Source organism: Palaemon carinicauda, chromosome 38 (assembly GCF_036898095.1).
Source record: "Palaemon carinicauda isolate YSFRI2023 chromosome 38, ASM3689809v2, whole genome shotgun sequence".
NCBI classification, from domain to species: Eukaryota; Metazoa; Arthropoda; class Malacostraca; order Decapoda; family Palaemonidae; genus Palaemon; species Palaemon carinicauda.
The window spans coordinates 48239982-48256941 of NC_090762.1; the positions used below are offsets into that span (position 1 = coordinate 48239982).

Sequence of the window (16960 nt, forward strand, 5' to 3'; positions counted from 1 at the left end):
CAAAAGCTAACTAAGCTAATATAGAAGTTTCCAGTAAAGCGACAGCCGAAATCAAAGAGAAATACTTCACCAAAGTCGTGAAAATACTCCAAGAACATAAGCGTATCCCAGAACGTCTTGCCGGAAGCACGACAGAGGAATAATTGAGGAGGTGTCAACAAGAAGTACTTGAGTACCTGGCCACAGGTGGCGCTGGTAAATACACCCCCTTCTAGTATTGTGATAGCTGGCGTATCCCTCCATAGAATTCTGTCGGGCAACGGAGTTGACAGCTACATGATTATCGGGTAAGTTTAATATTGAAAAATATATCAATAGTGAAGAGACCAAAACTTTACCTAAATACCCACTTGTTTAAGTTACTATATATGCAATTTTGTAAGAGCATGTAACTGATATCGAGAAAAGTTACCACCCTAAACAGTTGGCCAAAACTTTACCTACTTGAATATGCCTAATCCCCAGGCTTAACAACCTTGCTTCCCAATTGCCACATCTATCAATAACATTGGACAGAACTTAGTAGTTGGAGCTCAAGTAAATTTTAAACATTTATTAATACTCCTAATATTAAAATTCAAGGAAAATCTTTCTGTCATCTGAACACCAATAATGAAATTTGCACGTGTATCATAAAAATTATCTTTGCTTTGTAGACATTGAAAAATGCAATTCTTATTTACAAAAACTTCTGCTTTAGGCTTCCTGTGGAAAACTCTGCTACCGATTCTCTAGCTTATATTGTAGAAAATATATAAATTTGCGATCCAAAAATTCATAATTAACGAGAGCACATTACACAAAAATAAATGGCCCAACAATTCAAGAAAATATGGAAAAGATTTCCATTATCACAGCAACATAATAACAGTCATGTGAGTCTCAGCATCTTTGCAATGCTGGATTGACAATAATTACATAATAGTGAGCAAGCAATAAAGTATAGTTGCTAAAAGTCAGGAAACTTGCTATTCCTAGAGAATTATGCTTTTATAAATCAATATCCAAAATATCCTGCTTCACTGATATGTTTCATTTTAGCCTGAATCCTTTTAGCTTTCAAGTGTGATATTCATAAGATATAAAAAGTATACTAATATTACTAAGAAGTCAATAATGATCAAACATACCAAATCATAATACTGATTAAATCTTACTAGAAGGATTTAACACTGAAGAACATGACTCAGCCTTTGAGTCGGAAGAGAAAAAGTAATCATCAGTCTGAAATATTTTTGGAGGCTCAAAGTTCTTTGGGGATGAAGGATTCATTGCAGGTAAGTTTGTCTCCCTTCTCTGAAAAGAGAGAGAGAGATATTGATTTATAATGAAGAACTTCCCAAAACATTTCAAAATAGAATATTGCAATGATACATCAATATATTCAAATAGCATATTGCAATATATATTCAAATTTCAATACAAACCCTATTACTGTATTACTATTATCACTTGCTAAGCTACAACATTAGTTGAAAAGTAGGATGCTATAAGCCTAGGGGCTCCAACAGGGAAAATAGCCCAGCAAGGAAAGGAAAAAAGGACATAAAATATACTAAGAAAGGTAACATTAAAATAAATATCTATAAAACTAAAAAAACCTGAACAAAACAAGAGGAAGAGAAATAAGATAGAATGTGCTCGAGTGTACCCTCAAGCAAGAGAACGCCAACCCAAGACAGTGGAAGACCATGGTACACAGGCTATTGCACTACCCAAGACTAGAGAACAATGGTTTGATTTTGAAGTGTCCTTCTCCTAGAAGAGCTGCTTACCATAACTAAATAGTCTCTTTTACCCTTACCAAGAGGAAAGTAGCCACTGAATAATTACAGTGTAGTAACCCCTTGAGTGAAGAAGAATTGTTTGGTAGTCTGTATTGTCAGGTGTATGTGGACAAAGGAGAATATGTAAAGAATAGGCCAGACTATTCAGTATGTGTGTAGGCAAAGGGAAAATGAGACGTAACCAGAGAGAAGGACCCAATGTAGTACTATCTGGCCAGTCAAAAGAACCCATAACTCTCTAGCAATAGTATCTCGACAGGTGGCTGGTGTTCTTGCCAACCTACTACCTGTAATGCAGAAAGATATATTTTCACGGAAAACAAAAGAATTCCTGCCACCACACACACACACACACACACACATATATATATGTATATATATATATATATATATATATATATATATATATATATATATATATATATATATATATATATATATATATATATATAAATCATCATCTCCTCCTATGCATATTGACGCAAAGGGCCTCTGTTAGATTTCGCCAGTCGTCTCTATCTTGAGCTTTTAATTCAATACTTCTCCATTCATTATCCCTACATTGTGCTTCATAGTCCTCAGTCATGTAGGTCTGGGTATTACAACTCGCCTAGTGCCTTGTGGAGCCCAGCTGAACATTTGGTGAACTAATCTCTCTTGGGGAGTGTGAAGAGTATGCCAAAACCATCTCCATCTACCCCTCATCATGATCTCATTCACATACGGCACTCAAGTAATCTCTCTTATAGTTTCATTTCTAATCCTGTCCTGCCATTTAACTCCCAATATCCTTCTGAGGGCATTGTTCTCAAATCTACTAAATCTATTGGAGATTGTTTCATTGTCATACCATGACTCATGTCCATAGAGTAACACCGATCTCAATATACTGATATATAATGTGATTTTTATACTGTATGTAATTTCAGGCGATTTGATTTCCAAGTTTTACTTAACCTAGTCATTGTCTATTTTGCTTTTGCAATCTTTTACTAAACTCTAATTCTAAAGACCCTGTATTGGAGATCTTAGTTCCTAAATACTTAAAATGATTCTACCTCATTAATCCTTTCTCCTTCCAATGATATCTAATTTTCCATTGCATACTCCATTCTCATATACAGTATATATATGCACCAAAAATTAGGCTTACAAGAGAAAATTAAATAATACAAAACCATTTCTATAACTCAATGAAATGATGAGCAGGATAGTATAAATGATATACTGTATAACATATTTCTCTAATTTGAGGATGAAATTAAGTTCTTTCGAACCTCATTAGAAATAACTTTGTACTACACAAGCTCATCTATTCAAAAATGATTTTCTTTTTGTCATTCTTAGATGATGAATAATGAGCTAAACTTTGAATTCTAAAGGGAACTTACAAAAAATAAGGGCCTGATTGTAAACCCATGGCTTGGATTCAAATCCGTTTCCGCTTGACTTACTGCTGCTTCCATTTTAACCAGGTCATCCTTAACTCGTTTTATCAGGTTCTCAAGATTATCAATCCCTTTGAATGTTCTCTGGAGTGCCTGCAATAACAAAAGAAAATAACTTCTAAAACAGTTTGTATTAGTGATTCTTCACTAATCATCTTTCACTGTAAACTAATGGAATGTTAAGTTTAGCCTCCAACACACTGAAAAAGAATGAAGATGCATGGTAGCACCTTTATTCATTTCCCAAATTTCACAGATGCTCAGTAAACATTTGTTTTTCAAAGCTCCCCTCTATAATAGTATACAGAATCTATTTTTATTTCATTTCTATTTTTATGTAGTAGTAACTGGACTAAAAATAGAAAAAAAAATTGATAAATTCAATTCATAATTTACATAACTTTGAGCAAAATATAATATTTGAAATCTTATTTTAATAATGAAATTGATGACCTATCAATTTAAAGAGGGGAGAGATCAGACCATAAAAAATAAACTCTAACGAGGCGAAGTAGCTGCTACAGAGAAGACGCAAAGTGGAATGGAGACTAGGCTTCTTCCATCTCAACAGCCCAACATATACACCATTCAATCCTTTACAATCAATAAAGTGATAAATCAACAAACAAGGACACTCCACTGAAAGTTTTAAGGGGATGTGGCAGCTTTCCAAGAATTTTGGGTATCAAAATACTTTATAGAAAGAAAAGGAGAAAAAACGAGTAAAAGATCAATATCTAAATATGAAAACCACTAGATCAAGATGAAATAAAATTATATATCTAACAAAAAGTCCTTAAACACTATACCATCAGAAACTTATCACAACCAATAACAACCAATGCTCACTTCCCTAACATATGAAACAAAAATCAATTACCTTAAAACATAACCTACCACAACTGGACCTAAGGACTGTTTATCAAAAGCAAATCTGACCTCTCTCAAATAGTGAGAAGCAAGCATTAAAAAACATCACCACTGGGAAGCTTCCAAAATACTGCCAGTGGCCAGATTTTTAGCAAAATTAAGAGGTAGCTACTCCTCTAATATGACAAATTCGTAGATAATTTGTATTTTTCCTAACTATACAAACCTTAGCTATTTAATATGGGGTATTACTTTCAGCGTAGCTGAAATGACAAGCCATTAGAATTTTAACGAGGGTTTACTACCCCCTCGCTAGTTAGAGAGGGGGTAAGGAGCGGTAGCTTGCTACCCCTCCCCCCTCTCACACACCTGTGATTAGCTCACTTTGCTTAGAGGTAGGACTTCCCGGGGGACAGGGCTGGCGGGAAAGTTTGATTAAATAGCTAAGGTTTGTATAGTTAGGAAAAATACAAATTATCTACGAATTTGTCATTTCTTCCGTAACTGAAATACAAATCACGCTATTTAATATGGGTGACTCAACCCTTAGGTAGGGTGGTAAGTCCCAGCCATTACTGGCTTTTGGCTTTTTGCCCGGGGACTCAGTATCTGAGTGTGTCAGTACTCAAAGATAAGGAGTCCCTGCACCTCGCAAGTGCCTTGCTCTGCATGGACCGCGGCCTACGTAAGCTGGTGTGTAAAGGAATGAAGTGTGACTCGTCCTAGGAAGTTGACCTGAAGTCCTTTAGATGGAATTCTAGGATAGGACATTCCCTATACCACCTCGTAAGGGTATGGGGACGTGACAGTGTTATCTTAATACTAGGAACACAAGGAAACATGGTTTACCTGCAGTGGTTTGAGGTCAGCTGTGCAGAGAACCCACGATGCTGCTTTCCCCAAGAGAGGGGAGGATGAATAAAAGAATAAGGGCCAGGCATACCTTTTCATTCATGCAGACTAAAACCGGGTAACAATGCCCTCAACCCTCTGCTACTTGTCCATTAAGGAGCCTGAGGTTTAAACCAGCTGTTGTGCAGCCACCACAGGGCCGATAGAAAACGCATTGAGCCTCCTGTGGGTCACGTCTTGCAGGTAGTGGGGTGTGAAGGTCGTCTGATGCTTCCAAACCCCTGCTTGTAAAACCTGTGTCACTGAGTAGTTCTTCTTGAAGGCCAGGGACGTAGCAATGCCACTGACATCGTGTGCTCTAGGGCGACGTAACGGAGGAGGGTCAGGATTAAGGGAATGATGGATAACCCTGCGAATCCACGCTGAGATAGTATTCTTAGTGACCCTCCTCTTCGTCCTTCCGGTGCTCACAAAGAACGCCTGCACCCGAAGACAAATTGCAGCCGTTCTCTTAAGATAGAGCCTCAGACTCCTCACTGGGCACAGTAGGAGATGGTCTGGGTCATCTGTTATGGAACGAAGACTCAAAATCCGGAAAGAGTCGAACCGAGGGTCTGGCAATCCTGGACTTTGAGTCTTAGCAACAAACTCAGGGACGAATCTGAACGTTACCTCCCCCCATCCCCTTGAATGGGCGATGACATACGAGAGACCATGAAGTTCGCCGACTCGCTTGGCCGAGGCCAAAGCTAGTAGGAACACCATCTTCCAAGTCAGGTGACGATCAGAAGCCTGGCGTAATGGTTCGAAAGGAGGTCTCTTAAGAGACCTGAGACTGAGAACTCGAACCACGTTCCATGGAGGAGGTCTCACTTCCGACTGAGGGCAGGTAAGTTCATAGCTTCGTATGAGTAAAGAAAGTTCCAGCGAAGAGGAAATGTCCATTCCTTTGAGCCTGAAGGCAAGACTTAAGGCTGAGCGATAGCCTTTCACTGCTGAGACTGAAAGGCGCATTTCTTCCCGCAAATACACGAGAAACTCTGCTATTGCTGGAATAGTGGCATCGAGTGGAGAGATATCCCTTCCATGACACAGACCACAGAAAACTCTCCACTTTGCCTGGTAGACCCCTGCGGATGACTTTCGCAGGTGTCGAGACATCCTTTCAGCAACTTGTTGCGAAAAGCCTCTCTCTGTGAGATGCTGGATAGTCTCCAGGTGTGGAGCCGCAGTGAAGCTACGGCTTTGTGAAGGATGTTGGCGTGTGGTTGTTAGAGTAGCTCGTGTCGTGGAGGAAGTTCTCTCAGGAGTTCTGTCAGGAGCTGCAGAAGGTCCGGAAACCACTCTGCGTGATACCATAGCGGAGCTATCAAGGTCATTGAAAGGTTGACCGATATTCTGGTCTTGTTGAGTACCCTTCTCATCAGACAGAATGGGGGAAAGGCGTATACATCGATGTTGTCCCACCGTTGTTGGAAGGCATCTTGCCAGAGGGCCTTGGGGTCCGGGACTGGGGAGCAGTGCAGCGGAAGCTTGAAATTCAAAGCTGTCGCGAACAGATCCACCGTCGGGGAACCCCACAAAGTCAGGACTTTGTTGGCTACTAGACGATCCAAAGACCACTCGGTTACTCACTATCTGGGATGCCCTGCTCAGACTGTCGGCGAGCACATTCCTCTTGCCTGGAATGAAACTAGCTGATAGTGGAATCGAGTGGACTTCGTTCCATCTCAGCTCTGAAAAGATACCTCCCTGCTTGTTGATGTAAGCCACTACTGTGGTGTTGTCGCTCATCACCACCACAGAGTGACCCGCCAGGTACTGTTGGAACTGTTGAAGTGCCAGGAATACGGCCTTCATTTCTAGCAGATTTATGTGGAGGCACTTTTCTGATTCTGACTAGAAGCCTGAGGTCCTGTGGTTCAGAACACAGGCCCCCCACCCTTTCTTTGAGGCGTCCGAGAACAGCATCAAATCAGGGGGAGGACGAGAAGATCCACTCCCTTTCGTAGGTTCTCGTCTGTCACCCACCACTGAATGTCCGTCCGTTCCGCAGGACCCATGGGGACAAAGACGTCCGGGGAATCATGTCCCTGATTCTACTGGGACTTGAGTCGCCATTGCAGGGATCTCATCCTGAGGCGACCGTTTGGAACTAGACGGGCCAGAGAAGAAAGGTGACCGAGGAGACGTAACCACAATTGGGCTAGGAGTTCTTCTCGTCTGAGGAGAGGATCTGCGACCCTCCTCAGCCTTGGTGTCCTGTCGTCTGATGGGAAGGCTTTGTGGAAATTGGTGTCCAATATCATGCCTAGATATACCAGTCGCTGAGTTGGAAGAAGAGAAGACTTCTCGAGATTTACCATGATTCCTAGATCTTGGCAAAGTCCCAGAAGCTTGTCTCGGTGTCGAAGAAGGGTCGACTCCGAGTCTGCCAGGATCAGCCAGTCGTCCAGATAACGGAGGAGACGGATGCCGATCCTGTGTGCCCACGAAGAAATCAGGGTGAACATTGGTAAATACCTGCGGTACTGTGGAGAGACCGAAACACAGCACCTTGAACTGGTAGATCTTGTTGTCTAGGCTGAATCTTAAGTACTTCCTTGAAGACGGATGGACTGGGATATGGAAGTACGCGTCCTTCAGGTCCAGTGTACACATGAAGTCTTGTGGTCTCACTGCAAGTCTGACCGTGTCCGCCGTTTCCATGCTGAACGGGATTTGTTTGACAAACCTGTTCAGAGCTGAGAGGTCGATGACTGGTCTCCAGACGCCTTCCTTACAAGGAGGAGTCGACTGAAGAAGCCTGGAGAACCGTCAACGACCTCCTGGAGAGCGCCCTTCTTTAATATGGTCTCGACTTCTGCCCGTAGGGCTTGCCCCCTTGCCGATCCCATGGCAAAGGAGCTCAACGACACCGGATCCGCAGTCAGGGGAGGTAGAGATGTTGTGAACGGGACACGATATCCCTGACTGATTACGGAAATCGTCCAGGAATCGGCCCCGAGTTGCTGCCACCTGATTGCGCAACTTTGTAGGCATACCCCCACTGGTGGACATGCAGGGGGATTGCCAATCCTAGCGGTTGTGGCCTCGGCCACTCCCTCTAGGATTTTTCCCTCCCCTGGAGGACTTTTTGCCTTTCTTGTCTTTGACAGGAAAGGGCTTCGACACTGTTGCCTTTGCTGCCATTGCCGGTTTCGTCGTCTTGGACGGGAGAGGTTGTTGAGGTGCCGGAGGTTTATAGGGCTTTGATGTAAGAGCTCTATCTAGGAGAGAGTCCTGGTTGGACTTCCTCCACCTCTCAGCTGCCTGTTCCACGTCTTTAGTCTCAAACAGATTCTTTCCCAAAATGGAAGAATGTCTGAGCCTGCTGACCTCGACGGCTGGGACCTTCGTGTGGAACCTCTCTGCCACGCATCACGTCGTTTCAGAATGGAATTGGCCCACAAGTTCGAGACTTGGTGGGCCAGAAACTCAATGGTGCGGGTGCCCGAAAGGAGGAAGGTCTCCAGGGCCTTCCTGGTGCTCCCCTTAGATAGGTCCTCGGATCGCAACAGGATGCCAAGAGACCCCAGCCAGACATCCAGCCACGAAGTAGCCTGCATGGCACACTTCGCAACCTTCTCCTGACTTAGGATCTCTGTCGCTGAGAAAGACACTTGCCGGCTAGAGAGCCTCTCTAGAGGGACTCCCTTGGTAAGCTCTTCCACAGAATGGTGCAAGGGGAGAGCTAGGCAAGACTCCTCCATGATCTCAAAGTACCTCCTCTGGTGGATACGAGGAGGAGGGAGGAGCTTGTTGCCTGCAGTGGAACAGCTGGAGGAGGCGAGCTCGGAGAGCTGGCCCTCAACCTTATCCCTGGCACTCTTCATCCCTTGGGACCAGGGCAAAACCGCACTGGCCTTAGCAGGCTTCTGAGTTCCAAAGACTCGGTCCAGGACCGTGTCCTTGCCCTCTCGAGGAGGAATCTCAGGATCCGGGAACCCGCTGAGATGCCTCATCAGGGTCAGTACCTGCCAGAAGGCATGCTCTGACTCCTGTAGCTCCCCTCCTGGAGAACTGGCAGCAAAGTCTCCCGTCCCCAAAGGCTCTTCTTGGGGCGCGTTGGCGATCTATGACGCGTGAGCGCATTGGCGTGCAGGTGCGCGATCTGGCGGAAGCAGAGGGAGCGCAGAAGGGTGTGCAAGCGCTTGCGTGCGCGGAGGTGATTGCTCGCGCGCGCGTGGGCACGCAGGATCTCAATGAGCTCTAGAAGGTGTGGGCGCACGCGCAGGGGAAATACTCCTAACGCGTGGGAGCGCAGAAGGGCGCACAGCAGGAGCTGGAACAGGTGCGCGCAATGGCATGCAAGCGAGGGCTAACGAGCAGGCGAGGTCCAAAGGCGCTGGGAGATCGCTGACGGGAAGGAGAAGAAAGATTCTTCCCTCCTGCGCCCAGATCCGGAGATCGTGGGCGCGCAGGCGAACGTTGACGCGCAGGCGAACGTTGACGCGCAGGCGAACGTTGACGCGCAAGCCAACGCTGGCACGTAGGTGAAAAGTGCTAGCGAGTAGGAGATCGTGGGCGCGTGGCGCACATCAGGATGAGGGCGTGCAGTTGTGCGCTGGCGAGGAGAAGATCGCTGGCGTACAGGAAATCGCTGGCGAGCAGGAGAGCGCCAGCGCGTAGTCTCAGCAACAGAAGATCGCTGGCACATTGTCCCTGGAACAGGAGGTCTCTGAAGTGATGTCTCAGGAACAGCAGGCAAGCGCTTACGTGCAATTGCGCGTGGGCGCGCAGGAGAACGTTGCCACGCAGGGGATACCTGGGACTTACTCACAATATGAGAAAGCCCCTTTTGTCCCGAAGGGACCGATGCCCGTTGGATAACGGGGTGCGTGGGCGCCCACAGCGCGTCAGCGGCCAGGAACGGAGATGGGAGGTCAGCAAGGTCTGGCAGGCGAAGGAGATCGTGAACGATCTGCAGAGAGGTCCAGGGATGCAGCTGCAATGGTCGGTGCACGGCGAGGAGGATCCTCTGCAGGGGACTGCGAAGGCGAAGAACCGAAGAGGTGCCTCCTAACTCCCTTGTGGGGAGAAGGAAGGCCTCTACGGCGAAGAGGAGGGGGAGCTTTCCGTCTGATATGTCCTCTGGGGGCAGCAGGCAGACCATCGTCAGTCCTCCGAAAAGTCTCTGTTAGTGAACTCCCCCGAGGGGGAGAATCACCTGCAGGAGAGACCATTGGACTTAGCTCCTCCCTCGAAGGATGTTCGGAAGGGGGAACTAAGCCTTCAGCTACATCAGGAACCATAGCAGGGGTTTGACCTAACTCGTCAGAAGCCCCTGCCACAACAACGTCGACAATAGACAGAGAATCAACCTCTGCTGTGGCGGGATGTAAACAAAAACAAACCCCCACACCTTTGATCACTCTTACTTTCAAATATCCCACAATATACACTTTCCCCTTACTTTACTTCGAACTGGACGGTTGCACGAAGGGAAAACAAACAAAACATAACCTTAAAACTATATTAAACGCAACCAAAACAAAACACTTCATTAAACAGACTTAACCCAAACCAAACAGACAAAAAAATAACAGACTTATATTTAAATAACATAAGGGTGTGTGTGGTACACAAAACTCATCAATAATCAGAAAACTTTACAAACCCAACACCAATAGTTCACACATTACCAAAAACACTTACTCCCAACACAGTACCGAAAAATACATAATCACTAAAACAAATCACGTAACACTAAACCAGAAACAATAATCATATCTACCACCAACATGAGCGAAAACGCTAAAATATTCAATATGTAAGTTTGTGTGGTAACCGTCGTCCACATACGGGTAAATCCTAGTCCACTGCCACAACTTCTTGGCAAAAGTCTTAGCCTACGGCCAATTTCACAGCGCAATCGCTTAACTATACTCTTATATCACCTCCATGTCCAGGCCAAACCAGTGTCGTCGGCGTCATCATCATCATCATCATCATCATCATCCGGGACTTATTAGGCTTGGTCGTTAACAAATACATGAGCGGTCTATCCAAATCCTTATCCAATTTAAAATACAGGGTCGTCATCAATCTATTAAATGTGCGGCAGGCAACCAACAGGCCCCAGACAAACAAAAACTCCAAAGGAGTTTAAAAGAGTCTAAGGAGGAATTACTGCCTGCAATAAAAAAGAAAAACCGCTTACGAAAACTCCTAACTAACTAAACTATCGCACTATAATCAAAGATAAATAAATAACTTTCTATCATTCATGATCGCGCCTAACAAAAATAAATAAAAACAGTACTTACTCTGATATAAAAAAAATCACTTGACAGCCGGCTGTTGAAAAACAAAACAAACAACCGACTCCTGATACAGTCAAATAGCAAATCCTTTCGCCCAAGACATTCATTACCGCCCTAACCTAGCTAAAAATGTAAACAAGCAACCTCAAATATACAGACAGTCTTTCCCACTACAAACAATCATTCGCTAACTACCCTTGTTCTTCGGTGTGCACCGCGGACACACAAACACACACATACTCCCTCTCTCTCGCGCGCGATCTAGCAAAACTAAAGCAAATGAAATTCTCTCTCTCTCTCTCTCTCTCTCTTTGTTGAAACTAAAGCAAATAAAGTTCTCTCTCTCTCTCTCTGACAAAACTAAAACAAATAAACACACTCTCTATCTCTCTCTCTCTCTCTCTCTCTCTCTCTCTCTCTCTCTCTCTCTCTCTCTCTCGATTTGACAAAGCTAAAGCAAATAAAATATCTCGATGTAACAAAACTAAAACTCACTCACTCTCTCTCTCTCTCTCTCTCTCTCTCTCTCTCTCTCTCTCTCTCTCTCTCTCAATTTGGCAAAACAAAAAAAATAAATTAAAATAAAATTAATCCTCCACATTCCTCCCCCCTTACTTTGCCAAATCCTCACACAACACTTACCTATTTTCGCTTTACCCAGTCGCAATCAGGAACAGGGCCTTGGCTTCGAGTAACTGGGCTTTCATATACCTGCACTCTCTCATTCACTTCTTCCATGTCGTTTTCATTCAACGTACTATTACGATTCCCGTCTATGTTCTGCTCGTCTAAGATATCATGCACTATTTCATCTACCTCAATTTCATCTGGCCCGAAAATCCCACTAATTTCTGTCAACAATTCATCCATTACATCTAAACCATTTTCTACTTTAACAAAAGAATCATTCATACTGCTTATCATTCTCCTATCTTTCATTCTCATGTTCATCATACGTTCTCTTGCCTCATTTAACGAAAAACCACACACACTATAAGTATCATTCATACTCATCCAAGTTTCATCTGTATTAATACATTTATCTTCCTTACTCACCTGTACATTTACACCCTTGTCCTGCTTATTCTGATTCCCGCTAATAATTACAAAATTTTCCTGTCTTTCATCCCCAGTAAAATTTTCAGACTTCTTTTTCCTTCCATACTCTACTAACACCAATTGCCTATCTTCTAAACCTAATGCCTCACACATACTCGGTTCATACTTGTTAGTTTTCAGCTATTTATTCATACCATTCTCCTGAATATATCTTGGTACCTCCTTCCATTTTCGCAACTGATTGTGGTGTGCCCTAACCTTTTCCACACTACCATCCACACTTACTTTACCTGAAACATAACTCAACCCACTAGAACCAACATCTAACACCTCATATGGACCTTCAAACTTATCACGTACCTTATTGACATTCATTCTTCCTTTTTCAATTGCTTCTTTTAACACTTTCTCTCCCACTTTGTAGCTTTCAAATCTGTCATTTGCTTTCTTCCAAACATCTTTATCATTCTCAGACACACTCAATCTCGGTCTTACTATCTTTTCAAAATTCAACACAAACTTACACGGAGACATACCAGTACTCTTGTGCACCGTCGCATTATACGCCCAACATATAAATCCCAATCATTATCACATGTACTCATCATCTGCAAAATTTCTGTCAAGGTTCTTTCAGTCCTTTCAGCCAAACCATTCGCACTTGGCATATACGGATTCGAATATACATGTTCAATGCCCCATTCTCTTAACATCTGCTCAAACTCCCATCCAACAAATTCCGGACCATTGTCACTTAACATTTTCGCAGGCTTACACACACTCATCGGCAACATCACTTGACTTACCATTCTCGCTAGTCTCACTTCTTTTATTCTTGATGGGTACTGCATACGCAAACTTGCTCATATGATCGACCATGATAATCATGTTATTTTTATAATAAAATAAATTTTTGAATATACTTACCCGGTGATTATATAAGCTGCAACTCTGTTGCTCGACAGAAAACTCTACGTTAAAAATCCGCCAGCGATCGCTATACAGGTAGGGGGTGTACATTAACAGCGCCATCTGTCGGGCAGGTACTCAGTACTCAATGTAAACACAGAACTCAATTTTCTCCTCGGTCCACTGGGTCTCTATTGGGGAGGAAGGGAGGGTCCTTTAATATATAATCACTGGGTAAGTATATTCAAAAATTTATTTTATTATAAAAATAACATTTTCAATATTAAACTTAGCCGGTGATTATATAAGCGGATTCACACCCAGGGGGGTGGGTAGAGACCAGCAATAATTGTTTACATTATTATGAGCTAAGGATTTTTTATTTCATTTTAGCAGTTATTCAAAATAACAAACATAAAATAAATAAGTACCTGGTAAGGAAGTCGACTTGAAAAATTACTCTGCCTTTTAAAGTACGTCTTCCTTACGGAGCCTCGCGATCCTCTTAGGATGCTGAGCGACCCCTAGGAGCTGAAGTATCAAGGGTTGGAACCCATACAACAGGACCTCATCAAAACCTCTAATCTAGGCGCTTCTCAAGAAATGACTTTGACCACCCGCCAAATCAAGTAGGATGCGAAAGGCTTCTTAGCCTTCCGGACAACCCAAAAACAATAATAAAACATTTCAAGAGAAAGATTAAAAAGGTTATGGAATTAGGGAATTGTAGTGGTTGAGCCCTCACCCACTACTGCACTCGTTGCTACGAATGGTCCCAGAGTGTAGCAGTTCTCGTAAAGAGACTGGACATTCTTAAGATAAAAAGACGCGAACACTAACTTGCTTTTCCAATAGGTTACGTCGATTATACTTTGCAGAGATCTATCTTGTTTAAAGGCCACGGAAGTTGCGACAGCTCTAACTTCGTGTGTCCTTACCTTCAGCAAAGCTTGGTCTTCCTCATTCAGATGGGAATGAGCTTCTCGTATTAACAGTCTGATAAAATAGGATAAAGCATTCTTTGACATAGGCAAAGATGGTTTCTTAACTGAACACCATAAAGCTTCAGACGGGCCTCGTAAAGGTTTAGTTCGTTTTAAATAGAACTTAAGAGCTCTTACAGGGCATAAGACTCTTTCTAGTTCATTTCCAACCATACGATAAGTTTGGAATATCGAACGATATTGGCCAAGGCCGAGAAGGCAGCTCGTTTTGGCTAGAAAACCAAGTTGTAGAACATGTAGCCATTTTGGATGAGAATCCGATGTTCTTGCTGAAGGCATGAATCTCACTGACTCTTTTAGCTGTGGCTAAGCATACCAGGAAAAGAGTCTTTAAGGTGAGATCTTTCAGGGAGGCTGATTGTAGCGGTTCGAACCTGTCTGACATAAGGAATCTTAGTACCACGTCTAAATTCCAACCAGGTGTAACCAAACGACGCTCCTTCGTGGTCTCAAAAGACTTAAGGAGGTCCTGTAGATCTTTATTGTTGGAAAGATCTAAGCCTCTGTGACGGAAGACTGATGCCAACATGCTTCTGTAACCCTTGATAGAGGGAGCTGAAAGAGATCGTTCTTTCCTCAGAAATAAGAGGAAGTCAGCTATTTGAGGTACAGAGGTACTGGTCGAGGATACGGATACTGACTTGCACCAGATACGGAAGATTTCCCACTTCGATTGGTAGACTCTAAGGGTGGATGTTCTCCTTGCTCTAGCAATCGCTCTGGCTGCCTCCTTCGAAAAGCCTCTAGCTCTCGAGAGTCTTTCGATAGTCTGAAGGCAGTCAGACGAAGAGCGTGGAGGCCTTGGAGTACCTTCTTTACGTGTGGCTGACGTAGAAGGTCCACCCTTATGGGAAGTGTTCTGGGAACGTCTACTAGCCATCGAAGTACCTCTGTGAACCATTCTCTCGCGGGCCAGAGGGAAGCAACTAGCGTCAACCTTGTCCCTTCGTGAGAGGCCAACTTCTGCAGTACCTTGTTGATAATCTTGAACGGAGGGAATGCATATAGATCTAGATGTGACCAATCTAGGAGAAAGGCATCTATATGAACTGCTGCTGGGTCCGGGATTGGTGAGCAAAATATTGGGAGCCTCTTGGTCATCGAGGTTGCGAAGAGATCTATGGTTGGCTGGCCCCAGGTGGCCCAAAGTCTCTTGCATACGTCCTTGTGGAGGGTCCATTCTGTTGGAATTATTTGTCCCTTCCGACTGAGACAATCTGCCATGACATTCAAGTTGCCTTGGATGAACCTCGTTACTAGTGATATGTCTAGACCTTTTGACCAGGTGAGGAGGTCCCTAGCGATCTCGTACAACGTCAGAGAGTAGGTCCCTCCTTGCTTGGAGATGTACGCCAAAGCCGTGGTGTTGTCCGAGTTCACCTCCACCACTTTGCCTTGAAGGAGAGACCTGAAGCTTTCCAGGCCAGACGTACTGCCAGTAGCTCCTTGCAGTTGAAATGCATTGTCCATTGACTCGAGTTCCATAATCCCGAGCATTCCCGACCGTCTAATGTCGCACCCCAGCCTACGTCCGATGCGTCCGAGAAGAGAACGTGGTTGGGAGTCTGAACAGTCAGGGGAAGACCCTCTCTTAGGTTGATATAGTCCTTTCACCAAGTCAGACAAGACTTTATCTTTTTGGAAACCGGGATCGAGACCGCTTCTAGCGTCTTGTCCTTTTTCCAGTGAAAAGCTAGATGGTATAGAAGAGGACGGAGGTGTAGTCTTCCTAGTGACACAAATTGATCCACGGATGACAGCGTCCCTGCCAGACTCATCCACAGCCTGACTGAGCAGCGTTCCTTCTTCAGCATCTTCTGGATGGATAGCAGGGCTGGGGGCTGATCGTCTTGTTCAGCAACGTCCTCATCAGAGGGTTCCTCATCCGAAACTGATGAGGAAACGGCAACGGAGTGGGCAACGTCTGACTCGCTGAATCCGGTCGCACTGGTGGATGCGTGACGGAGCCGGACGCAATATCATGGAACTGCTGCACAGTCTGTGAACTGTCAACAACCATGGGAGCGCGAGGAAGTACAGCGTCAACCCGAAACTGTCTAGACCGTCTGGGTTGTGCAGTCAACACCCTACCGGGTTGCTGAGGTTGACGCACTGCGTCACAACAAGTCACCTCTGCTGGTTGTTGAACGTCCTGAACGTCAACAACCACCTCCGAGCGTCGCTTAACGTCAACGTGCGGCTGGCAACCCACACTGGATCGCATCGGTGGAGGAACCACCTCAACTGGCAGACGCAAGTAGGTTACCTCAGCGTCAACAGGGCGCACAACCGACCGGTTGGAAGGTTGTTGGCCAGAAGGTTCTTCTCCGCATTTAAGTCCTCTATCAAGGACGCAAGCTTGGACTGCATGTCTTGCAGCAAAGCCCATTTAGGGTCTACGGGAGCAGGTGTGGCAACAGACGGGGTTAGCGACTGAGGCGGAACCGTTTACCATCCCTGAAAGCCTTGTTATGCGTGACATAATAGTACAGCAAAACTTCAAAGGCTCGACAACAGCTGAGAAGTTGACCTGTAAACAACTTGGAGCGTCTCCTGGCTAGGCGCCAGGGAGAGTCTACCAGAATTGAGAAGTCTATCTGGGCAGAGGCATGAACTCCCAAGCCGAGAACTTCTCTCGTGTCATATCAGACTCTCGCTCTATAAACCAGTTTAAAAGAAGGGAAAGCAAAGGCTGTATCCCCCAAACTCCTCCTGGTGACAGAACC

General features: G+C 44.5%; 1 protein-coding gene across 1 annotated transcript in view; it reads right to left on the reverse strand.

Moving 5' to 3' along the window:
- Positions 1 to 670: 670 nt before the first annotated feature.
- Positions 671 to 16960, reverse strand: part of Blos4 (biogenesis of lysosome-related organelles complex 1 subunit 4) — a 126994-nt gene continuing 110704 nt past the window's right edge. The window contains exons 4-5 of the mRNA XM_068362197.1: positions 3179 to 3328; positions 671 to 1296 (exon numbers count right to left, since the gene is read on the reverse strand). Of these exons, the coding sequence (XP_068218298.1) occupies positions 1147 to 1296; positions 3179 to 3328 (300 nt within the window). The 3' untranslated portion in view covers positions 671 to 1146. The remainder of the gene's footprint in view (positions 1297 to 3178; positions 3329 to 16960) is intronic.